This window comes from Saimiri boliviensis, chromosome 13, assembly GCF_048565385.1.
Source record: "Saimiri boliviensis isolate mSaiBol1 chromosome 13, mSaiBol1.pri, whole genome shotgun sequence".
Taxonomy (NCBI): domain Eukaryota; kingdom Metazoa; phylum Chordata; class Mammalia; order Primates; family Cebidae; genus Saimiri; species Saimiri boliviensis.
In genome coordinates this window covers 9,630,557-9,657,206 of record NC_133461.1, presented here as the reverse complement: position 1 = coordinate 9,657,206, position 26,650 = coordinate 9,630,557, and the positions used below count along the sequence as shown (strand labels likewise).

General features: G+C 35.8%; 1 protein-coding gene and 1 pseudogene across 9 annotated transcripts in view; one reads left to right on the top strand and one right to left on the bottom strand.

The window, feature by feature from the left end:
* RTTN (rotatin) overlaps positions 1 to 26,650 on the bottom strand; it is a 184,001-nt gene that overhangs the window by 61,016 nt on the left and 96,335 nt on the right. For all 9 annotated transcript variants that reach the window (XR_012513060.1, XR_012513061.1, XM_074383250.1 and 6 more), the window contains 6 exons: positions 24,005 to 24,163; positions 22,698 to 22,769; positions 20,507 to 20,696; positions 16,552 to 16,643; positions 8,573 to 8,666; positions 490 to 682 (listed from right to left, as the gene is read on the bottom strand). Coding sequence is in view for 7 of the 9 variants with exons in the window: in XM_074383250.1 (XP_074239351.1) it covers positions 490 to 682; positions 8,573 to 8,666; positions 16,552 to 16,643; positions 20,507 to 20,696; positions 22,698 to 22,769; positions 24,005 to 24,163 (800 nt within the window). In the remaining 2 variants the exon portion in view is untranslated. The remainder of the gene's footprint in view (positions 1 to 489; positions 683 to 8,572; positions 8,667 to 16,551; positions 16,644 to 20,506; positions 20,697 to 22,697; positions 22,770 to 24,004; positions 24,164 to 26,650) is intronic.
* Positions 6,132 to 6,736, top strand: LOC104651058 (prefoldin subunit 3-like; annotated as a pseudogene).

Here is a 26,650-nt window from a genome sequence, read left to right as displayed (position 1 = left end):
AGAATTTTTCTTTGAATTTAATTTCCCTAAATTTTATCAGAATACTTTCTGACAAAAAGTTTAATTTCCCATAACAAAATAACTCCAAAAGAATTTAACCAATAAATTTTCAACCCGGGGACATTATTCTGATATGAACTCTAAAAAGATGAATTCCAAAACTCCCTCACATCCTTAAGAATAGGGGATAGCACCATATTCCTTAAGTGTGCTGGAGGATAAATAATGTTTAGAAGCCACGAATTTCAGAAGGCAGGAGTTTTTCTTTGGCCTTAGTCAAGATAACAAACCAATACAAGTGCTTTAATAGATGTAAAATAAAAACCATCCAGACAATTCTGGCAAAAGCAAAATCCTAGAGTTGAATGAGGCTAAAAAAGAAATAAAGCTGTATTCCCAGGTCAAATGAAATCTTGTATCGTGTCACGAATATAGCTTATATAAATTTATCTCTACTAGCATGCCTCCCTAGGAGCATTTATCTCTTACCTACAGAGAAGTTCGATGAGATGAGCTTGTCGAACAGCCTTGGCAGTGTCTCTGGGAGCAATCATCAAGAGGTTGTCCAAGAGGCTGCACATTGCTGAAAGAAGAGATGGAGTAACAAAAACACACAGTTTGGGCAGGGGAGCAGAAAGAGATGAATCATGAGGTGGCCGTGGTGATGTACTTTCCTGGTGACCTATTATTGAAAATAAACATAAGAATTATTATTTTATTTACCTTACAGCGATGTACAATACTCACAAGTTCTTACAATCAGAAGAAAGGTCCTGAAAATGATAGCGGAGAGTTGGGGAATCACCCTAGCTGCTTGGCTCACCTTAACCTTGAGGCTAGGGGGTCAGGCTACGCCTACTACTCCTGACCTCCACCCTCCACCATGCGTGGATGTGGATGTGTACACAGGAACACTGCGATGTGCAGAAGACACAAGTCAGAAAGGGAAGAACATGACTTCATGCCCCAAGCATTCAGACAATGAGGAACAAATAGACGATTTACAATCATTTTTCTAAAACTCAAGGGCCCAGAAGTGTGTCCAAATTCAAATTATCTTTAGATTTTTTTTTCAGAGTAAAATCTTATTTAAAAAATTTTTAATTACATATATATAATAATTGTATATATTTATGGGGTACACAGGATAGTTTGATAGAGGCACACTATGTGCAATGATCAAATCAAGGAAACTAAGACACTCATTACCTGAAACATTTATCATTTGTGTTGGGAACATTCCAACTCCACTCTCTAAGTTATTTTGAAGTATACAACAAATTATTTTTAACTATAGTTACCCTGTTGTGCTACTGAACACGAGATCTTATTCCTCCTAACTGTATTTTGTATCCACTAACAGTCCCTCTTTATCTGGCTCTCCACTTTTCAGCCTTTGGTAACCCTACTTCTACTCTCTATCTTCATGAGTTCAACTTGGGTTTTTTTTGGTTCCCAAATATGAGTTGCAATATTTGTCTTTCTGTGCCTGGCTTATTACACTTAGCACATGGCCTCCAGTTCCATCCATGTTGTTCCAAATGACAGGATTTCATTGTTTTCTCTGAGTTATATTCCATTGGGTATATACATGGTTCATTTTGTTGATCCATTCATTTGCTGACAGAACTTAGTTCTACATCTTGGCTATCATGAAAGATGTTGCAATCAACATGGGAGTGCAGCTATCTCTTCGATATACTTTTTCTTTTCTTTTGAATAGATACTCAGTAGCTGGACTGCGGAATCAAAAGGTAGGCTTTATTTTTAGTTTTTGAGAAACCTACATACCGTTCTCCACAGCAGTTGTACTAATCTACTTTCCCACTGTATGAGAGCTCCCTTTTCTCCAAAATACTTTTAGATTTAGAATAAGATACCTGCACCCTACATCAGTTAATATTTCTATTAACCTTTGCGCATTCCCTTACTTTCTGGCACAGCAAGATGTCCCAGGTATATCTTGTTCTTCCCTAGCCCAGGCTCATTGGATATTTGTTCCAAAGTGTCGACTCCCTAAAATAAAAAATGGAGTTTGGGGAGCAAGATTTGGGCACTAAATGTATACATTGCTATTAGTGTGTCATTGTTTCTAAGCTAGAAAATGTGTGCATTTATACATATGCATGCACATACGTACCCCTGAGTACATAAGCATATATTATATTTATGAATAAAAATCATTAATTTGCTTGTAATTTCAGAACTTTGGGAGGCTGAGGCAGGAGGATCACTTTAGGCAAGGAGTTCAAGATCAGACTGAGCAATATAGAGAAACTTATCTCTACAAAAATTTAAAAATTAAGCAGGCATGGTGGCATATTCCTCTAGCTCAGGCGTCCCCAAACTGCGGCCCGTGGGCCGCACGCGACCCCCTGAGGCCATTTATCCGGCCCCCCACCGCACTTCAGGAAGGGGCACCTCTTTCATTGGTGGTCAGTGAAAGGAGCACAGTATGTGGCGGCCCTCCAACTGTCTGAGGGACAGTGAACTGGTCCCCTGTGTAAAAAGTTTGGGGACGCCTGCTCTAGCTACTCGGGCTGAGGTGGAAGGATCACATGAGCCAAGGAGGTCACAACTGCAGTGAATTATGATCACAGCCCTGCACTCCACCTCGATGACAGAGTGAGACTCTATCTCTTAAAAAACAAAATCACTGATTCATTCAGAAAGCTCCAAATATAATTCAACACTCCAAATATAATCCAACATTAAACATCTTCCTCCTTCCATATTTGTAATTTCCCTTATGTGAAAGTAAAAAATCTGGTTTTCATTATCTACAATATATTTACTTACCTGCCTTGCCTTACAAACACATTAAGTAGTTTCAGAATTTCTAACTAGTAATACTGCAAAAAATAAAACTAGTACTGGAGTTCAGTGCTTGGTTCCAGTTCTTTTTGCCATTAGTCTGGGGACTGAAGTCCTAAAAATATGTCTGAGAGTTACTAGGATTAGTTCCTTTCTCACTTCAGTGCTATTCACGTGAAATATAGCTGGATTAATTTGTTTTCTTCCATGTTATTTTTCCCCATTTTTGTTGATTTTATTTTTCTTTTCAGCAAGTAAAACATACATGGTTATAAAAGCCAAACTATACAAGATATATGCAGAGAACTGTCACTGTCCCCACCCCTCAATTGCTTTCACACTGTTCCCATCCTCTCTTATTTCCTACCTAACGCCTACCCATCCTCATAATTAATCTCATTCATATTCAGCTGTTCCTTCCTGTTTTCTTCCTACACAGATACATGTATTTTAAATTTTCCCTTCTTTTATACGCAAAAAGTAGGAAACTGCAAATATCATGAACTATACTCTTTATCATGGTGCTTCTTTATTTACTTGACAATATTTCCTAAAATTTGTTTCATATCTGTTTGAAGATATCCTCCCTTCTCTCTCTCTCTCTTTTTTTTTTTTTTTTTTTTTTTTTTTGAGAAAGGGTCTTACTTTGTTCCCTAAGCTGGAGGTTGGAGTCTAGTGGTGGAATCATGGCTCACTGAAGCCTCAAAGCCTGGGCTCAAGTGATCCTCCCACCTCAGCCTCCTGAGTAGCTGAGACCACAGGTGTGTGCCATCATGCTCAGCTAATTTATTTTATATTTTGCAGAGACAGTCTCACTATATTAGGCCCAGGCTGAACTCAAACTCATGGCCTGAAGCAACCCTCCCACCTCAGCCTCCCAAAGTTCTAAGATTATAGGTGTGAGCTGCTGTGCCCAGCACCCCCCTTTTCTTTTTAATAGCTACAGTTCTCTATTATTTAAAAAATAAATTGTATTTATAAATAAGTTTGTTATACATTTATCATTATCTATATATTGCTATATATTTATTTAAAAACTACCCTTCTACTTAGAGGCATTTATACTGTTTCTAATATTTTATAATTACAAATAATGCTTGCTAAATTGTCAAGTACATATGTATTTTTATATTGTTGGAGACAAATAAAAGAGAATTCCTAGAAGTGGAATTGTTTAATCAAAGGTAAATACATAGTTTTGTTATCTATTGCCAAATTTTCTTCCAAAAGAATTATACTAATCTGTATTCTAACAATGTATGAAAGTGCTCATTTTCCACAGGCTCGCCTCACCAACAGAATGTACTGCCAATACTTAATTGTTGGCAATTTAATAAATAAAAAAGTATCCTCGGGTAGTATTAATTTGTATAATATTTATCCAAAGATAAAGGCTACTTTTAGGGCCTTTGTGAAGTATCTTTTCATGTCTTCTGCTCACTTTTACATGAGGGTTTGTGTTATTTTTCCCTCAAATATTATGCCTGTAATCCCAGCCACTTGGGAGGCTGAGGCAGGAGGATTACTTGAGCCCAGGCATTCAAGATTGCAATGAGCTACGCTCATGCCACTGCACTCCAACCTGGGTGACAGACCTAGACCCTGTCTCTTTAAAAATAATAAATTTTTGGAAATAAAAATGAAAAAAAAATTAAATTTAGGTAATTATAATAAAAATTGTTCAAATGATTTCGGGGTAATATTTCAGTATTCATAAAATATGTATTACATGTCTTCAGCATTTCTAGGGCAAGCATATAGAAACCTTTTTTAAATTTTTCTGCAAAAAGAGCTAGTTCAGAAAATTGTTACTTTTTTCAATTTTCTTGATAATTTATTTTGTAAAACTAAGGCAGACATTTGATGCCCTGATCTCTTATTTCCAGGTTTAGGAAAAACGGAATATATCTGATAGTGTCATACATCACAAGGTAATTGTAAGGATGAATCCTCTGTTCACAACTCCCCTTTCTGTGGGTATTCTTTCTTCTACATACATTTTTTGTTTTGTTTTGTTTTATATATATATGTGGTGAAATGACTGGAAACCAGTAAAACTGCATAAACATACATTTGAAGCATAATACTTGTGGCTGGGCATGGTGGCTCATGTTGTAATCCCAGCACTTTGAGAGGCCAAGGCAGGTGGATCACCTGAGGTCAGGGGTACGAGACTAGCTTGGGTGACATTGTGAAACCTCATCTCTACTAACAATACAAAATTTAGCCAGAGGTGGTGGCACACCTCTGTAATCCCAGCTACTCAGGAGGCTGAGGCACGAGAATCACCTGAACCCAGGAGGCAGAGGCTGCAGTGAGTTGAGATCGTGCCACTGCACTCCAGCCTGGGCAACAGAGTAAGTCTCTGTCTCCAAAAAAAAAAAAAAAAAAACCGTAATACTTGAAAATAAAATAAATTTAAAATCGAGAGTAATTCAAACAAAAAAGAAAAAGCCTGTATATCCACACAAATGCCTATATCAAGTGACGATGGGTAAATGTAATATATTCATACAGTTGAATATTATTTGTCAATAAATAAATGAAGTTCTCATACATGCTAGAACATGGATGACCCTTGAAAACAGCACTAAGTGAAAGATGCCAGTCACACAAGACCACGTGTTACATGATTCCATTTATACAAAATGTCCAAAACAGGCAAATCTATAAAGAAGGAAAGTGGATTCGTGATTTCACAGGGCGCCAAGGATGGGGTAGACGGGGAGTGACTGCTAACAGGCACAGGGTTTTTGCGGGATAATGAAAATACCCTAAAATGGATTGTGGTGATGGCTGCACACCTCTGAATATACTTAGCCAATAAATCATATACTTTAAACAAGTGAATTATATGCTACGTGAACTGTATCTCAATAAAGCTGTTAAAAATAAGAGTAAGGCGACAGGATTTTAGAGATAGATGTTCATGAAATCATGATCAAATTTCACTTCATGCCCTATGTCCTTAGCCATTTAAACAATCAGAGTTTGCTACTTTCTTTCTTCTTTTTCCTTGAGGCGGAGTCTCGCTCTGCGGCCAGGCTGGAGTGCAGCGGTGCCATCTCGGCTCACCGCAACCTCCACCTCCCGGGTTCGAGCGATTCCTCGCCTCAGCCTCCCGAGTAGCTGGGACGACAGGCGCACGCCGCCTCGCCCAGCCAATTTTTGCATTTTTAGTAGAGACGGGCTTTCACCACGGCCAGGATGGTCTCGATTTCTTGACCTCGTGATCCGCCCGCCTCGACCTCCCAAAGTGCTGGGATACGCGCCTGGCCCTTTGGTTCTGAAGATCAAACGAGAGGCAGCCACGCGCTCGCATCCGCAAGATGGCGGCCGCTAAGGACGGTTGTGGCGAAGGAGACAGGGCCACAGGGGCGGGCGGCGGCTCCGCCTGGGGATTCCTGAGGCCCTGGTTGTGGAAGACGTAGATTCCTTCATGAAACAGCCTGGGAATGAGACTGCAGATACGGTACTAAAGAAGCTGGATGAACAGTACCGGAAGTGTAAGTTTATGGACCTCAACCTCGCTCAGAAGAAAAGAAGGCTAAAAGGTCGGATGCCTGAAATTAGACAGACCTTGGAAATTCTAAGACACATGCAGAAGAAAAAAGAGTCCACCAGCTCACCGGAGACCAGATTCTTACTGGCAGATAACCTGCACTGCAAAGCTTCCGTTCCTCCCAAGGATAAAGTGTGTCTGTGGTTGGGGGCTAATGTAATGCTTGAATACGATATTGATGAAGCTCAGGCATTGTTGGAAAAGAATTGATCAACTGCCACAAAAAATCTGGATTCCCTTGAGGAAGACCTTGACTTTCTTCAGGATCAATTTACTACCACAGAAGTCAATATGGCCAGGGTATATAATTGGGATGTAAAAAGAAGAAACAGGGATGATTCTACCAAGAACAAAGCATAATGCTGGCAATTAAAATTGTGGTTCAGTTTTCCAAACTTGTTATCTCAAATACTCCTTTATCCTTACAGGTTGACATAACTTTGAATGTTTTAACAGCAAGAATTTTAAGAAAAGATAAACACTTTTATTTATTTATAAAAACAAAATCAGTTTCAAATATTTTTGACTTTGTGATTTATTTTCACATTTTTCAGCAAAGCCAGTGCTATTTTAATCATTATTTTTGTCATAAGAACACTCTTAGCTGAAATGGCCCAAAACTGTGAGACATGCTATGGAAGCTGAATGCCAGACACTAGCACAGTTTACTTTTTCCGTTTCTTATTGGCCGATGTTACTCTCACTTGATGTGGTTAAACCATTTTAGAAGTAGAGAAGACAGAAAATGGGAATATTTGTAAACTTGTTTTTATTTGGTATATGTAGGATTTAGTGATCATCCATTGCTACTGTCTTCTATAAATGGGGTTTCATGACTTACTGCTCAACAAATAACTACTATGATATTTTGGACATTTCAGGAAATGGTAATTTGCCTTGTTACACAGTAAGAGGGCTATAAAAACAACTTTTTTTTTTTTAACCTCAGATAAGTGCATAGTGTCTTTGCAGTGCCAACATAAGGGAGATCTTAGCCAATATGAAATAAAGTTACTCATTTGAAACTCTTGGCTAAGGTGATTTTGTAGTTCTTAATAGTTCTCCAAAGCATCTTGAACAGGAATATTAAGATAAATGTAAAACTGCAATGGCTGAAAAGAGTTATGAGCGTTTTTACTAATGAGAAAACCTTACAGGAACAGTAAAAAAAAAATCCCTGTGGAAAGCTACTAGTACATTGGCCAGTGCTGGGTGGTACAGGTTCTGATAAAAATATAAATGTATTAGTTCATCTCCGTGTAGTTAAAAAGTATACTTATACAATGTTTTGTACTTATATTTCATGGTATTAAAACACTGATGCTTAAAAAAAAAAAGATCAAATGAGTATTTCCTACAGTTAAATCTTTTTACATATCGTGAACATGAATTACTAAAAACCAAAATGGAACACTGTTTAGGAAATTATTGGAAACAATATTGTAATGAAAATTCAAAGTTTTAATTCAGCAAGTTTTTCTAAACATTTCAGAAAGCATTTTCTCTGCATATACGAGTATGTATGCCAGTGTTTAAAATTACTTTCTTTTTAGGTAGTATATTTCTTTCAAGTCAGGAATTTAATGCTACTGAATAATATTTATATACTTTCTAGAATTAAAAAAAAAAAAAAAAACAAAAACAAAAATAAAAGCTAACCTGCAATCTTCAAAATATATAAAATTTGAAGCACAGCAGTGTTGGAAGCAGTTCCCAGTACCAGGAGTACAGTTTATATATTGTCATTAATAAAAATAAGTCACAAGTTGTGTATTGTGTATTTCTAATAAAATAAAGACTGAATACATTTTATGTGCTTTTAAATGGAAGCACAGCCTTAGAAAAGACCAGAATCTCTTTACTTTCAAAGTGAATTACTTGTAGTAAAGTGTTTTCTCAAAAGAAGGGAAAAAATAAAGTTATACCCATCAGTTCCCAAATTCTAATGTCAAATACCTATGAGAGTCTAATAAGGAGCTATATGGGAATCAGACTATTTGGTAGCCAAATTCCATTTATGAGTTAAGAGCATTTGTTTTGTTAATTTCTGATATATTTATTCTAAATTTATTTCATAATGGTCTATAACTTATTTCACTCAAATTATGTTCTTTAAACATTTACTTTCAAAATATCTGTCTGGACCAACTTGTCATTTTTCTTTTTGAAGATAGAATGTCTTCGCTAAAAGGATACCTTGAGCCACAAACTGGTCATGGGAGGCTTCAGGTAGAAGTGTCGTTGACTGCACAAGTGGCTGAAATTCAGCACTCTCCGATGAAGGTGCCACCTATGAATCAGTAAATTATTTTACCTATTAATGTGACAGTATGGAAAATGAAACACAAGCAACATATATACAAGGTATCCTTAAACAAGAAGGTTTATAAAAAAATTGTACTGGTTAAGATAACTAGAAAATACTCATATCTTGGGAGTTACAGTAGTTTTTATAAATGACATTTTCTACTTCTTCTTACAGGGATTGTCATTGTTTACATAAATCAGTGACTCAAAGGAGCAAAGTTTTAACTTGAGGTTCATTTAGGACAGGCATCCGGAAACTACAGCCCAGGGGCCATATGTGGCCCCTGAGGCCATTTATCCGGCCCTCTGCCGCACTTGAGGAAGGGGCACCTCTTTCATTGGTGGTCAGTGAGAGGAGCACAGTATGTGGCGGCCCTCCAATGGTCTGAGGGACAGTGAACTGGCCCCCTGTGTAAAAAGTTTGGGGATGCCTGATTTAGGAGTTTAAGGTTCCCATAAAGTCAATTCCCTCACTGCTCAAATGTTAGAAAGGCTAAAATATACCACTGTAACTATATTTCATTGTGATATTTTGCATTTCTTGATTCATACCAAAGATATTTTTTAATGTTCCAAATGGCACACATATATTTTAATAATGCCTAAAAAATTAGAAGTATTAAAAGATTTTTCTCCACCTCATCTCACATCAAGGAAGAGCATTGTGCCAATATGCTGGCACTGCTTCAGAATACAACATTTAACCTAACAGAAAAATCTGTGGAAAGCAAATACAATTTCATCTACAGGTGTATAATCAGCAGACAGACCTTCTAAGACTGAAAAAGCACAAAGTGATGTGTTTGGCACCTCTTAGGTGAAAAACACTTTACATGGTGAAATCAGATAACTCTTTTCTTTACCACCAATTTCTCTTCTGTGAAATAACATGAAGTGCCCATATCTGGGTAGCCTCCATATCAGTGCATGCATCACAACATAAGCGATCAACAGAAGTTATAAAGTACCACTCCAGACTCAGATCCTGTATCACTTAGACATCTGTATGTTGATTGTGTATATATCGTAACACTTAAATAGAGTACCTTAGACTTACTATGATATAATGAAAGCAAAAAATAAGGTTATTTTCATTTGCAGTTTCTAATAGTAAACAGAACATAAATTTGAAGAAATTATGAACATGAAATATACAGTTTTTTGAATCTTTTAACTTGAGCCCTTAACCATCTTTCACCACATTAAGTAAATATAACAGTCATGATACCAAGAAATAAGTGAGGAAGCTGCAGCTACAAAATGTAAGCTAGGCATATAAAGTAATCTAAAAGCTAAATCCAGAAAAACATTCAGCCTAAATAAGTCAAACATAAACAAACATTAAATGCCTTATTTTATATAATATTAGATCCAGATACTAGGTAAAAATAACTTAAAGCTTGTTTAATTTAAAAAATATATTTGCCTACAATTGGCAATGAGATGAATGTGAAAAAATGTTCCTGTCAACAGACATCAAGACAACATTTATAGTTCAGTGAAGAAAATCATATGCCAAGACTGATACCACGAACTATGCAGAAGCTAATCTATCTGGCTCCTGCCACAACTCTTGGTTGTATAAGAAAAGTTAAGGAGATAATGATGCTGAAATCCTTTATCATTTCACCGAACATTCTTTCAGTTGACAAAGACTCAAGAAGGCCTTATTAGTGATATAAATAGGTACCTGGTTTGCAGTTTCAAGATCAGTGTGCAGAAAGAAAGCTTATATGGGCCCATTTAATACCTGGCTCATTAGAAGAAAGCTAAGTTGTGATTTGTGAACAAAGGTCAGGCATTAATAAAGATGTGATTTTCCCTAGTATACTGCACAGAAGGGATACACAAGTTTAGAAAAGATCCTTCTAGAAAGTACCTTATAGTTGTATTAAAACTTATGTCATGTGGTTGGAGAAACACAAAGATTGCCTTATATGGTGCTTTAAACTTGACTACGGATGATTTATATTTCTACTAGCCTCTCTATTTTTTAAATTTGCTAAATTAACACATTGCTATTTTAATAAGTAAAAACAAAAAATTGCTCCACTTCTCTGCTCAAATCCTTGCTTGTTTAGAAATACTCTCTACTATAGTATTTGGTTATATTTGATAATGTACACTGATATGTAAATATGTTACTTTTCACCTTGAAATCCAAGTAATAACTAGACAATTTTGGCATTCAAGTACTAGCTATTAGAAGGTGCACTATGAGCCTACAAAGCTATAGGTAGAGAAAACCTGATCTAGTCCAGGTCCTCATTTAGAGAAAAGGACCCCAAGTTAAGGGATTTGTTGAAGTTGAGAGTAATCAGGATTCTCAGTCCAGGACTGCATTCATGAATGACGGCATACATGCCTTAAAATCAGAGCATGTCCTCAGATGTACCTCTTGAGAAAGGTGGCTGGCCTCGTTTGAGAGGAGAGGCTTCTTTCTCCGTGATCCCCGTGTCCCCATGAAACTTCAGCTAGACTAAGATCTCTGTCCCATCCCAGACAGAGGAGGGAGAGCTGAAGGAGGGGAGTTGGCTTCGTTTAAGAGCCAGCTGAGCCTGCCTAAGTCATCCCTTCCTGTCAAGCTTCGTGCTCTCTACCTCACAGTAGGTAGGAAGCCCCAAGTGGGATGCCTAGGGTTGTCCTCTTACAACCCTGAGAATCTAATTCTTATATCCATCACTTGCTCAGTTCACTAAAATGGGCTAAGTGCAAAATCATGGTCTAGACTTGTCCCTTGTTTTCACATCTACCACATAACATATCCTAAGATCTTCAATTTATATTCCCTTGATAAGACAAAATGAAACCTGAATTTGAAAATATTTCTAGTCTTATCACTTTGCAGATATTGCAGAAGACAATACAAGCTTTTTTGAGCAGGTTGATGCTACTTTTAAAGGTACTGTCCTAAAACAGACTCAGATTGTGTAATGGATGTTGCTAGCGGATAGCAGTTGGGGAAAGGGGGAGATGTTTATTCAAAGAGTGCAAACTTTCAGATAAGATGGGTAAGTCTTGGGAATCTAATGTGCAGCATGGTGAATATGCTTAATAATACCACACAGTCTACTTGAAATTTCTTAAGAGAGTAGATTTTAAGTGTTCTCACCACACACACACAAAAGGTTAACTCTAAGGTTAACTAATTTGACTGTGGTAATCATTTCACCACATATACATATATAAGATAATCTCACTGTATACCTTAAATACATACAATTTTATTTGTCATTTATAGCTCAAAGCTAAGGGAGAATAAAAAATAAAATTGACTCAAATCTTGCTTATAAAAACAAAAAAAAACAGTCTTCAATGTGTTTGTAAGCAGATTTGGTAACTAAAGAAGGTTTCTAAATTATGCTTCAGTTTAAGATAAGCAGCTAAAATTAAGAAAGTTCCTTTGAAATCCCTGAAAATAGCAGTCATTTGCCATATCCAAGTAGAATTGGAGCACAAAAAAAGACAATTTCTGTCATATAAGCAAAAATGCAGCAATGTTCAAAAATGATTTTCTTTGTATCTGCCTTACAGAAAAAAGTGATTTCACTTTTTGAAAGTTATTTCAGAACTTGAATATTTTATTTGTCAAAATGATCTAATAACAGTTTCATCAACTTCCCTCAAAAGCAATACTGGTGCCAAAAAAGGTTGTTTTTAAAAAGGTATAAAGGGAGAAAATAAGGATTGTAGTGTGAAAAAAAATAAAGTACAAATATAGCCATGTTTTTAAAACATGGGAAATTATCAGATGTGAAGGGTTTCTATGAGATTCTAAGTTCCATGTGTTCATTTTAATAAATAATACTTTTCTCGATATGTCCAAGAGAAGAAAAGCTTTGGCATGCTTCTCAATCTGTAATCATTAATTCTAACTAAACTATAATAAGAAGTTTAAATCATTGTAACTAATAGATTCATAATTCAAATGGATGTGTACAATATACTTCAAAAAAGAAAGTTCAGAAAATTCCTTTGAAGGAAATGAGCAGAAGATGGTAGACGACTCTTGCACATCTAACGAAAAGACTGCTTAAAGGGACAGATTATCACCACAACATAGTCACAGTCCCTGTGCCGTCCTCTGTGTAATTTAAGGGCACAAATTCCCAAGAGCTTGTTTCACTTGCATTTTCCTCCTAATTAAATACATAAGGTTGTTAGATTCTCGATAATCCACAGGTGGCTGAAATTTATTTAAACAGAGTATATCATTTTCTTTCTCTCTCCATCACCACACAAATTGCCACCTCCTCAAGCTTTCCTGGGGTCACCACGCTGGAAGTCTGTATATGTCCTAACAGTGATGCCTATGTCAAAACTATTTTTATTTTAAAAAGCCCCTTAGATCCATCCCTGCTTAAACTGTCCTCTGTCTACTCTTCATTCTATGAAACAATTTTAACTACCATCAAATGAGTGTCAATGTTATTTCTCTCATAATGTTTCATGCCATTCCATGCCGCTGAAATATCCTTTTATCTTTATCTTTATAGCTATTATATCTTATCTCTTCAAATCCGAAAGCTGACTCAGCTTTCTTAACTAACTCCTATCTGATTAGTCAGGTCATCAAACTTCAGCTTTCCCTCCCACATTCTACTCCAAAACGCCTCTTGTATTTTCTGAATGTTAATGCCTTCAGGACCACACAACTTTACATTCAGTTACTTTCTAATTATACTTTATGTTCTCACGTAGACTTTTATCATTTCAGTGGTCACTGAATCCTAAGGAATATTTGAATCTTTTCAGCCCCTTGCAAATGTGTGCATGTGTATAAAAGAGAAGGGGATAATATTTTAAAGCCCATTTCAATTGCCATGTCCTACACAAAATTACTTCTCATTTCACCATGCCTTCTAAAGAAATCTCACTGCTGCTTGACTATAACATCTTTTATGGGATCAATCACATCTGGCCTTAGAGTGAAGGAAGGGGCAAACACACTTCTGGACTCAAAAGAATGTTCTACCATCTACTATGCTAGGAGTGGGACCTCACTCCATACCCAAATTTCCCCTTTTGCAAGATAATAACAATGCTTTTCAGGTTTTTTTGTTTGTTTTTATTTCTTTGAGACAGAGTCTCGCTCTGTCGCCAGGCTGGAGTGCAGTGGCACAATCTCAGTTAACTGCAACCTCTGCCTCCCAGGTTCAAGCGATTCTCCTGCCTCAGCCTACCAAGTAGCTGAGAGTACAGGTGTGCACCACTGCACCCAGCTAATTTTTGTATTTTTAGTAGAGATGGGGTTTCACCATGTTGACCAGGATGGTCTCGATCTCTTGACCTCGTGATCTGCCCGCTTTGGCCTCTCAAAGTGCTGGGATTATAGGCATGAGCCACTGTGCCCAGCCCAACTTTTTTAAGACTATTAAGTATAAAAATTCTCTTTTAGGATGCTGAGGCAGGAGAATTGCTTGAACCCAGGAGGTGGAGGTTGCAGTGAACCGAGATTGCGCCATTGCACCCCAGCCTGGGTAACAAGAGCGAAACTCCATCTCAAAAAAAAAAAAAAAATTCTCTTTCAATCTTCAGAAAAACTAAAATCAGCATTCTTTAAATTTGTGCTCCAAAAATTTGAAAATATCACATATTTCACAAAGAAAGGCTCAAAAAGAAAAAAATTACATTTCCCACATATTCTATTTTGACAATTGATTAAAAAAAAAAAATACAGACATAGCTCTGCTCACGAACAATAGGAAAGACCAAATTTTGGTCATAAAGCTGTTGCTGCACACAGGTATGCAAGAGACACAAACACTTGTCCATCTTGGATACTTCTCAGAAGTATAAATGTGATTTCGAGAGGAAAAACAACACCTAATGGCTGAATCCTCCTACCCTAGAGAAAGAGAATACCGAGCTTGATAGAGACCATTCCTGAGGAAGCATTTACAAGGCCAATGCCCCCAATCTAACACTGACACTCTGCTTACTCTATCTGTAGTTTATAAAACATACAGGACCCAACAATCCTTACAAAGCTTGCCAAACAACTGAACCAATACTCACTAGATAACAGCAGGAAAGTCCCTAACTTGGCATTAACAGCACAAAATGGATAGTGACCCAGAAGGAGCATGCTGGATGACAAGACCCAAATCAAAAGATGATGCTTCCCTTGGAAAGACAAAACAGAAAAACCAGCCAATCAACCAATAAAAGATTGCATTTTTTCTCAATTCTGAGATGAAACAAAGATAAAAATAAGCAGATAAGCTGATTAATAAGATGTACATCCACTTAACTTATACCTCAATTTGTAACTTCAACATTTTCTAAAAATGAGAAAGTATGACTTGGTCTAAGCACTGGCACCTTTAGTTGAAAGTATTCCTGGCATAAATCTCCAGATTTTTCTCCCATTGGGACAAAGATACAGATCATCGGGGGTATGGTAAAGAAAATATGACAACTAGTAGAATTAGGATACTAAGACTATTTTTGTGAATAAAAGTCACCCATTCTAAAAATTGTTTGGAACCCCCCCAAAAAAGAAAGTAAAAAGTAGACGTGTTTTCTTGTATAGGATAAATACAACTTGAATGCTCACCACAAAATAGCTACGATAACTCAAAGTTAATTAGGACAATCACTATTTACTGAATACCTATGAAAAGCAAAAAACTGAAGTATGTACAAAGATTTCTAGGCTAGTCTATAGCTTCTGACAAATAGGTTAACCTAAGAAAATTTACTTTTAAGCACATATTCATGTTGTCCTTCTGTGAACTAAATAACCAATTAATACACTTCACTTTGGTATTTATCATATTATTACTCTTGTTGAGACAAACGTACACACTATCTCCACGTGGGAAAGGAAAGCATGACATCTAGTGGAACTCGGGTAATTATCTTACTTTTCCATATAAAGGCCCGATGTAGCACTAAACATAAATACTTCTCTTGAATGTAGGGGAAGAAAGACTTAAAACTGTAGCAAAAGGTATCAGTCTTTTGAGAAACTAGGAGATTGATTAAACATAATCTTTAAATTATAATGTCTATATAACAATTACTGTTCTCATATTATTTTTGTTCCTGGAAACAGATGTATCAAACCTTTGTCTTCCTAATATGTTCTATATAATACAGTAATTATTCCAAAAACACTTTAAAATTAAAGGTAATGTTATCCAGTTGAGAATAAATGATTCTATATGTTTATAAATAACTGAAAGCTAGCATCAATCATTACTCAAAAATACTTAGTGTTTCAAACTTTTCTGCAGAAAAAAGCAACTAATGCATGAATGAAAGGAAGGAAAGAAGGCATGCAGACAGGCATATATAAATTCCAGGTATTCCAGATAAACTTCTGTGTGATGCAAGTACTTAGAAGTGTGTTAAAGTTGTCAGCACCACACTGGAACATCTTAATGTTCTTCATATTGCCCTGCCCTTAAGCATGATCTCAGGGTAATCAAGCATTTTTAATCACATGCAACCTGTTCTCTTCTAATACTAATGATAAACACACTTTCATACTTTTGTACTATCAAAAAAAGAGAGGAAAGAGTGGTTGAAAATTCTCAACTAAAGGGATATTCAGTGTAGCTATACTGTAGCAAGGCACACCCTTGTTCAAACTCCAATTCTGCTACCTATAGCACTAATGATCACAGAGTTACTTTGTACTTCAGAGTGGCTTGTGCTCACAGAAAAGCAAAATAAGTATCTCTAATGTATGGCTGATGTGCAGGTTATACACAATAATTTAGCAAAATTCTGCAGACAGCATTTCAAATAAATCATAGCTGTTACAACCTTACACTTTGTATTCTTATCTTTTCCCACCATGCAAATTCAGATTTTTTCAGAGATTCAAAATGAAGCGCTTATGCATTCTTTGCAAGTACCGTTGTTTCTGAGGTGGAGAGAGAATTCGGATCTTGATCCTCACTGGATATCCTAGATGGAGGCCTCCAAAACTTGAATGAGTCATCTAAACCTGCAACAAAGAGAAAACTGTTAACATGGAAACCCTCCTGGGAACTGTAACAATTAACTAAAAGAGTACTCATTACGGGAAACCAATTCAAAACTAAAGAAAGAAAAAAAACTTACATGGATTTAGCTTCTAAGATAGATAATTTTTTTTTTTAAAGCAAATGTAAGGAAAGAGTTTTTTTGTTTTTGTTTTTTTTTTTTAATGTGCATAAAAATCACTGAGAGCTTGCTAAAGCAGTTGCTGCAGTCCCAACCCCAGAGGTTCCAATACCCCAGGTAAGAATGGAAGACCTCAATGTGCATTTCTAACAAGTTCACAGAAGATGCCAATGCTATTAGTTGGGGCCATGCTCTGAGTAACTGATCCAGAGAAATTTACACAATTAAGTCAGTCACTTTTCCAACAGGGATAATTATTTAAAATGTTCAAAACTTCATCAAATGTCATTTTCTTGATTCCGCCACGATGTAACAGAAAGTAAATCATAAATTCACACTTAATAATTTGGGATAAAGGAAATTAATGTCTTCAATTTACTCTTCAATGGCTCAGAAAGGATACACAGAGATCATACATCTCCGTTTATACACATATACACACATGAAGTAGAAAGTAAATATAGTAAAATGTTAACATTTGAGAATTTTCTTGTACTATTCTTGAACCTTTCTGTAAGTTTCAATCTATGGCAAGAGTCTAAAAAATTACTTTAAAAATGAATTTACAAATACAAGCTATTTATAGTATTAAATTACTATTTATTATAAAATACATTTATTATTTTTATGTGCTCAGATCTTATACTCAGCAAATCTAAGAGAACCTACAAACAAAAGGAATAAACAGGTTTCAGGAAAATACTGTGACAAATGAGTAACATACTAAAATAAACAGCTTTTGATACATGAGCAAAATACATTAGAAAATGTAGTGGGAAAGGTCTCATTCACAAGAAGAATGAAAAAATTTACATTGCCTAGAAATGAAAGTTCCAAAAAAGTTTAAGACATTAATAGAGAAAGAAACTATAAAACTGTACTGATATGCCTAACATAACTAGGTATTGATGGAACATATCTCAAAATAATAAGAGCTATTTATGACAAACCCACAGCCAGTATCATACTGAATGGGGAAACGCTGGAAGCATTCCCTTTGAAAACGTACAAGTCAAGGATGCCCTCTCTCACCACTCCTATTCAACATAGTATTGGAAGTTCTGGCCAGGGCAATCAGGCAAGAGAAAAGAAATAAAGGGTATTCAAATAGGAAGAGAGGAAGTCAAATTGTCCCTGTTCGCATATGATATGATTGTAGATTTTGAAAACCCCATTTTCTCAGCCCAAAATCTCCTTAAGCTGATAAGCAACTTCAGCAAAGTCTCAAGATACAAAATCAATGTGCAAAAATCACAAGCACTCCTACATACCAATAACAGACACACAGAGAGCCAAATCATGAGCAAACTCCCATTCACAGCTGCTACAAAGAGAATAAAATACCTAGGAATATAACAAGAAATGTGAAGGACCTCTTCAAGAACTACAAACCACTGCTCAAGGAAATAAGAGAGGACACAAACAAATGCAAAAACACTCCACGCTCATGGTTAGGAAGAATCAATATCATGAAAATGGCCATACCGCCCCAAAGTATAGATTCAATGCTATCCCCCATCAAGCTACCAATGACTTTCTTCATGGAATTGAAAAAACCACCTTAAACTTCATATGGAACCAAAAGCGCCCACATAGCCAAGACAATCCTAAGCAAAAAAAAAAAAAAAAAAAAAAAAACAAAGCTGGAAGCAAGCATCACACTGCCTGACTTCAAACTATATTACAAGGCTACTATAATCAAAACAGCTTGGTACTGGTACCAAGACAGAGATACAGACCAATGGAACATAACAGAGGCATCAGAAACAACGCCATATAACTACAATCATGTGATCCTTGAGAAACCTGACAAAAACAAGCAATGAGGAAAGGATTCCCTATTTAATAAATGATGTTGGGAAAACTGGCCAGCCATATGCAGAAAGCTGAAACTGGATCCCTTCCTTATACCTTATACAAAAATTAACTACAGATGGATAAATGATTTAAACATGAGACCTAAAACTATAAAAAATTCTAGAAGAAAACCTAGGCAATACCATTCCATTCAGGACATAGGCATGGGCAAGGACTTCATGACTCAAACACCAAAAGCAATCGCAACAAAAGCCAAAATAGACAAATGGGATCTAATTAAACTTAAGAGCTTCTGCACCACAAAAGAAACTATCTATAGAGTGAACTGGCAACCAACAGAATGGGAAAAAATTTCTGCAATCTACCCATCTGACAAAGGGCTAATATCCAGCATCTATGAAGAACTTACACAAATTTGCAAGAAAACAACAGCACCATCAAAAAGTGAGCAAAGGATATGAACAGACAGTTTTCAAAAGAAGACATTTACGTGGCCAACAAATGTGAAAAAAAGCTCAGCATCAATGGTCATTAGAGAAATGGAAATCAAAACTACATTGAGATACCACCTCACGCTAGTTAGAATGGTGATCATTAAAAAAAATCAGGAGACAACAGATGCTACAGAAAATGTGGAGAAATAGGAACACTTTTACACTGTTGGTGGGTGTGTAGATTAATTCAACCATTGTGGAAGACAGTGTGGCAATTCCTCAAGGATCTAGAAATAGAAATACCATTTGACCCAGCAATCCCATTACTGGGTATATACCCAAAGGATTATAAATCATTCTATTATAAAAACAGATCAATCAGGAGGCCAGGGCAATGAACTGGGCAGAAGAGACTGATGTCTTAGACTCAGGCAATAGGAGACAAGGCAGTGAGGAATATACTATTGGCATCAAGGCATCAGAACTAGCTGATGGCATCAATGTGGGAGATGAGGGAAAGAAAGAAATCAAGGGGCATTCATAGGTTTAAGGGCTGAGTAACTGGGGAAATGGGGATATTTAACAGAAATAGAGAAAAAAAAAAAACACATGCACATGTATGTTTATTGCAGCACTACTCACAATAGCAAAGGCTTGGAACCAACCCAAATGCCCATCAGTGATGGACTGGTTAAAGAGATTGTGGCACATATACAACATGGAATACTATGCAGCCATAAAAAGGGGTGAGTTAATGTCCTTTGCAGGGACATGGATGAATCTGGAAACCATCATTCTCAGCAAACTGACACAAGAACAGAAAACCAAACACAACCTGTTCTCACTCATAAGTGGGTGCTGACAATGAGAACAAATGGACACAGGGAGGGAAACATCACACACCAGGGCCTAGGGGGTGGGGGCCTAGGGGAGGAATAACGGGGTGGGAGGATTGGGGTGGGATAACGAGAAGTATCTAATGTAGATGACAGGGCGATAGATGCAGCAAACCACCACCGTGGCACATGTATACCTATGTAATAAACTTGCACAATCTGCACAAGTACCCCAGAACTTAAAGTATAATAAATTTTTTTAAAAAAGAAACTATAAAACTGTACTGATGGGCATAACTTATAAAACATTAATAAGATGTCAAAAATAATTTCCATCAAGAATTTATAACATAGAAAAATGCTTGTGTAATATTTAATGAAAGAAGGAAATACAAACATGTACATAAGATATTAACGTAATTACATAAAACAAAGAAAGCTATACAGAGAAAGAAGACTGGAAGAAAATATATCTATCTGGGTGGTGAAATGGAAATGAATGTTTTCCCTGTATACTTTCCTTTATTTTTCAAAATTTTTAAACAAACATATGTATTTTCACCAGTTTTTAAAAGTCACATATTATAAAAATAAAAACATAAAGATATTGTACTTACCATTTAAATCATTGCCTTCTGAATTTCTATCAAAAGCAGAAAAATTCAAATCAAACACACACCGCCCTAGGTAACAATGTTTTACCATCTGATTCAAATGTTCATAAAAATGGCAATGATATAAAAGAGCCTGAAGGGCAGGTTTTCCAATGAGTGATAGGCCAGAGTCCTCATCATGGACACAGGGCCCCTGTAGGAAAAGAGGGAAAGAAGGAGACACTGACGTATCAAACAATTTCTTTAAAAAAATCCATTGTCTCCTCTCAAGGAAATGAATGGGTCTCAGATGCTACCATCTCCTTCCACTCTGCTTCTGTCCTTACACACTTACAGCAGCCTGACCTAGGACAAAAATGCTCTAGGCCTTTGCTGCCTAAACATCCCCTGAAGGCACAAAGCTGTTCTCTCTCTTGAGGGGCCATTTCATTTAAAATGTTTCTATGAAATGATCAGCTTTAACCAAGAAATCATATACTTGAGCCAAAAACACAATAAAAGCAGTATTTTTCAATTTACATATAATGTAAAATACCAGGTGTTAAAATATATGAAATAAGGTGGTCCAAGTAATTATGTTCACAATTATTTTTTATACCTATCACTAAGCCAAACAAAACGAAAAAGTCCATCAATATCCAAGGCAAAATTTGCCACATTACTTCCTGTTGAATTCATCCTAACGAGGAAAACATACACACACACACACACACACACACACACACACGAACTGCCACCAGGAGGCTGAAAAGAATCTGTGATCACATAATTTTTTTTCTCTTTGCATTTTTCCTCAATATTTTGCATTGTCACTTACTACTTTTCCTGGAATATCTAATAGCAAATATCAAGCAATGAGGATTGGTTTAAAGTTTGCAAACAATCCCATCATTAGTTTATAAATATTTCTATTTTCTGGGAAATTATAATAAAGTTAAGATTTTAAAACAGGCCATAAGAAAGAGAAAAATAAAAGATAGCAAACGTAAATCTAACAGCCAACAAAAAAGATATGGTCAAAACATATTCCAAGTTTCCCTTTAACCATAAGATTTGTGTGTGTGTCTCTTCTTTCACACTCCCCATCATCAAGAAAAGATAGATATTTTAACTTACTCTTCAGAAAGATAAAGGAATTCACAAGTTAAAGGCATAATTAAACTAACAAGGTATTTCTATTAACACTTCTTTTTGAGAACATTTATATACGTCACTATAATTAAAACTCTTACTTCAATATTCAATGTCTTTTATGACTATGAAGTTGTTATTGTTGTGTTTTAATAAATCTAACAACATTGTGAGCTTACTCTTCCTAAACAGAGCAATTTATATAAGAAATAAGACTACCGTAAGGAACAGCCAGCACATGGTGGTCATTGTTATTTTAAATGTAGAGGTCTAGAAGAATCAGGTAAAATAGAAACACAAGGAGAATGGGGTTATGTGGTCATTTATTAACCAAGGTATATTTGTTACAAGCAATGGGGCCCTATAATGCATTACCTTATCTAATTATATACAGCAAAGTATTCATCCAAAAACACAGAGCCAATTTTCACAGCTTCAAGAAATTCTATCTTTTAAGCAAGTTATAACATACTTACATGCACAAAACATGCCAAACACCCAAGAGATTTACAATAAACTGCTTAACATCACAAATTAGATCCCTTATTATAATAATACACGGAAGTAATTAACAAATAAGAATTGTGTTAACATCAACACATACCTACAAATTTGTTTATCATTACTAAATTAGAAAAGTAATACGGTGAAGTGGGTAAGAGACTACCTAGACTCAAAGCAAAGGTGCGCCACTGACTAGCTGTGTGATTTAGGGCAAACTATTTAAACTCTCTGTTCAAAAGTTCCTAAACTTAGAAAACGAGAAGAGTAACAGTTCACAACTCAAACAATTATACAAGTTACTATGTCTTACATTTCTAGAAGAGTGTCTAAATATAGTAAACATCATGTCAACTATTATCATTTAAAATTATTTTGAACACTACGGAGGAGAATTTTTAAGTATGGTCAGCATAAAAAAAACTCTACATTTTGTTTTAAGAGAATATATAGTATATTGTATATAGTTTCATCAGAAATGAAATATACTACTTATGCTGAAAATTTATCATCAACTAATTTGAAATACCTACTAGGTTGATAATTGTTTAAAATCACCCACCTGCCAAGTATGATCCTTTATAATTTCTGTAGGCATTGGAATTACAAGGAGATTCTGAAAAATAAATGCAGCCTGAAAATGAAAAAAAAAAAAAAAGTCAATACTGCCATCTTGTTGTCATCTCTGAAATAACCAATATATTGTAATGTAATAGCAAAAGACTTATCTCTGGTCAATTGCACATGCTGAGAGGTCACTATGAGAATTGTCAAACTGTATTTCTTGTTAGGTGATGACCTTGGTAGGTAATGACTTAACAGTATATGAAATTATTTCATCAGAAAATATATTTTTTCCTAGTTCAGAATTCAGCTTTATTAAAAAATTATTTGTATAATATAAACTCTTCCAGGAGCATTTACGAAATATACTTTTAGGTTTTGACTGTCCCCTTTAAGATTAAACACACACCCCTCTCCCTGCCCTCTCTCGCTTTTTTTATACAGACTCTTTTCAATAAAAATTTGCCAACTAGAAATACAAACCACAAATGTCCAACTTGACTGACTAGATCCTGCAGATGACCAAATTAAATAATCATACGAATAGGAGCATTGACTGTCTACTTAATGAAAGATGATATAACCATAATGGGAGAATGACAGGATTAACAGGGTGGTCTCAGAAACTGGCATTTCCAAACATGGTAACTAGAAGTGACAGAAGAGCTTTGAAGTTGATAAATCAAGAAGAAGCCATAAATATAAACATTACTACTTAAAAACATGAAGTCAGATAGCAAGAAAACTAGCCTTTTGAGCTTGGAACTGGGGGCTGGCTAATGGTGGACCCAGGAACTGCTGTTTTTTCATAAACCTCTAAGTACAATTTGATTATTGTTTTAAAACTATTTACATGAATCATTACTTAATAAAAGCAGCAATAAAAAAAACAAACTATTTAGAAAGAATTAAAATAGGGTTTATTTTTCCCTCATGTTATATGATAAATACTACAAAGTTATTTTGACAGCCTCTTATCTATATTAAAGCTTCATAAATATTACAGACCCATAAATGCTGAGATAATATAAAAGTAATTTTTTCCTGTGAACTATTTTTCAATGCATAATAAAATAAAAGAGTTCACATTCAAACGTAGTATATTCTGATTTGATCTTACGGGAAGTTTTTACTGTGAATTAATACCTTTCAAGTCCTCTACTGTCATTTTGTTTGGGTTTTTTCACAGGTGGAAGAGATAATGGTCGGTGGTCAGCCCACCATGTTGATCAGGAGTCACGTATCGCTTACAGACACTATCACAAAGAATTTCTAAGGAGAAAGAGTGCTAAAAAACAGACATACCTCCCGGCGCACCATACTACATTCGGACTGGTCCAGAAGAATGTTCACCACAGTTCCCCAGAGCCCCCCAGAAATGTTCTGACAACTGTTTGCCAAGGCCACACAGCCAGTTTCAAGGGTGGTCAGTGCTGATCCTAATCCCAGTGAAGTGAATCTCACCTGTTCAAATTGAAGAGAAAGTTGTCGAATCAAATAAGCCTTTTTCCTAACATAAATTCTTATTTTTTGGGTATATAAAATATCATACTTTAAAAAACATATAGCATTGATTTTATGATCCTAAATTATAAAAAACATCTACAGAACACAGTGTCCTATAAGTTTATGAATGAATAAAAATCCCATTCCACGATTCAAAGAAGGAATAATATAGGAAAAATTAAATATAACCAAATTTCAAAGCAAATTAAAACTGGGTATAAAAAGAAGCATACAATTTACAGTTTTGCAAGTATTTTTCTAGGGAAAGCATAGGGCACTTACCTTTTATGAACGCAATTTCAATTTATTCTTCATTCTTAAAAAAGGTAGCTATTCTTTGTTCTACCTTTCTTAATTTTTTAGTGTTTCTTCCAAATAAAAGGTTTTAACTTTCTTAAAACTTCTAAACAAAGAGGCAATTACCATTTTACAAGGCATTTTGTATTTTCTTCAAAAAATGATTTTAAGAGAAAAATGTTTCCAAGTAAGATTGACATGGTATATCATACTTGCTGTAAAACCACTGCTGTTCAAGCCATACATGTTGGTAAATTTCTGAATTCTAACCCAAAAATATAGTTTCAATGATCACTACAGGATTTAAAAAAAAAAAAATGCAGTCATAACACAGTCAAGTAGTAAGTCCAAGTTCAATGTGACTAAAAAATGTATTTCAAATATTTCTATAAATAAGGTTTTATTATAATGGCATCTAATCATTTCTTGCTTGAAATCAGTGAACAACTGGCTAAAACTGGAAAGTTCTTTAATAATATAAAATTTTGTAGGGTAACGCAAATGCAATTTTGGCATTTAATTTCATTATATGACACTTACATGTCACTTAACTATAATTTCCAGATCCTTCTCAACAGTTTCAAAATGGCTAAGCCTCTCCAATAATTTTCCACTCTTCTGAAAGTAATAGATACTTTAACCTTTTCTCTTTTATATTTTCAATCTATACTCTAACAAATTTGATTGAAAAGGAGGGTGCTGTGCACTGAACTTTGTCTTCTCAAAACTCCTATGTTGAAGCCCTAATCCCCAAACTGTATTTGGAGATAGAGCTCTTAGAAGGTGACTACAGTTAAATGAAGTTATATGGGTGGGACCCTAATGCACTAGGAATGTTGGGCTCAAGAAAGAGGGAAATCTTTCTCCACATGCATGCACCAAGGAGAAGTCATGTGAGCACACAGTGAGAACGTAGCCATCTGTAAACCAGAAACCAACCATGTTGACATTCTGATCTTGACTTGCAGCCTCCAGAACTGCAAGAAATAAATTTCTGTTTGTAAGCCACTCAGGTGATAATATTTTGTGATAGAAGCCTGAGCACACTAACACAGATTTGTACCAAGGAGTGGGGATGCTGCTGAAACAAATGCCTCAACACATGAAGGTGACTTTGGCACTAGGTAATGGGCTAGAGGCTGGAAGAGTTTTGAGGTGCACGCCAGAAACGTAGACATGGGTAACTCTCATGAGATCTCAGACAAAAATGAGGAAAGCGTTATTTAAAAAAGGTTATTTGAGGAAAGGCAATCCTTGTTATAAACTAGAAAGAAAAGTGGTTGAGCTGTGGTCATGTTCTAGTGTTCTGTGGAAGGCAGAATTTGTGAGCAATGAAATTGGATATTTAGCTGAGATTTCTAAGCAAAGTGTTGAAAAGTGGCTTGGTTCCTCCTGATTGCTTATAGCAAAATGCAAAAGGAGAGAGATGAATTAAAGAAGGAATTAAGAATGGGTAAGCAAAAAGAAACAAGAACAAGATTTGAAAAATTCTCAGCCTATCCGTGCAAAAACTGAGAAGCTTGTTTTAAAGAGAACATGGAGGGTGTGGCTGAATAATCATTTAAGAAAGAGATCACGGTTGCAATTCATGGACTTAATTAGACATCTCAGCAGAAGCCAGGAATAGAGATGGGATTATATCAGCAAAGACACTGCTAGTTTGAACTAAAGAGGACAGAGAAAGATGCATAGAATGAAGGAAAGCTGTTGGACTTCCTGGAATCTGTAAGCAATATATGCTACAGTGGTCCCTCCCTTATCCATGGGAAATACATTCCAAGAGCCCCAGCGGACACCTGAAACCACAGAGAGTGCTGAGCCCTGTAACTACTATGTTTTTTTCCTACACATACATATCTATGATAAAGCTTACAAATTAGCACAGTAAGAGATTAGCAACAATAAAAATAAGTTATAACAGTTATATCAACATGCTGTAATATGAAATATATGAACGTGGTCTCTCTCTCAAAATATACGTTTTATTGTATTGCACTCAGCCTTCTTGTAGTGATGTGAGATGATACAATGCTTCCATGAAGAGAAGAGGTGAGGTGAATGATGTAGGCATGGTGAGGGAGTGTTAGGCTACTACTCATCTTCAGGCTGCTTTTGGAAAATGAAACCTCTGATAGGGGAGACTACTGT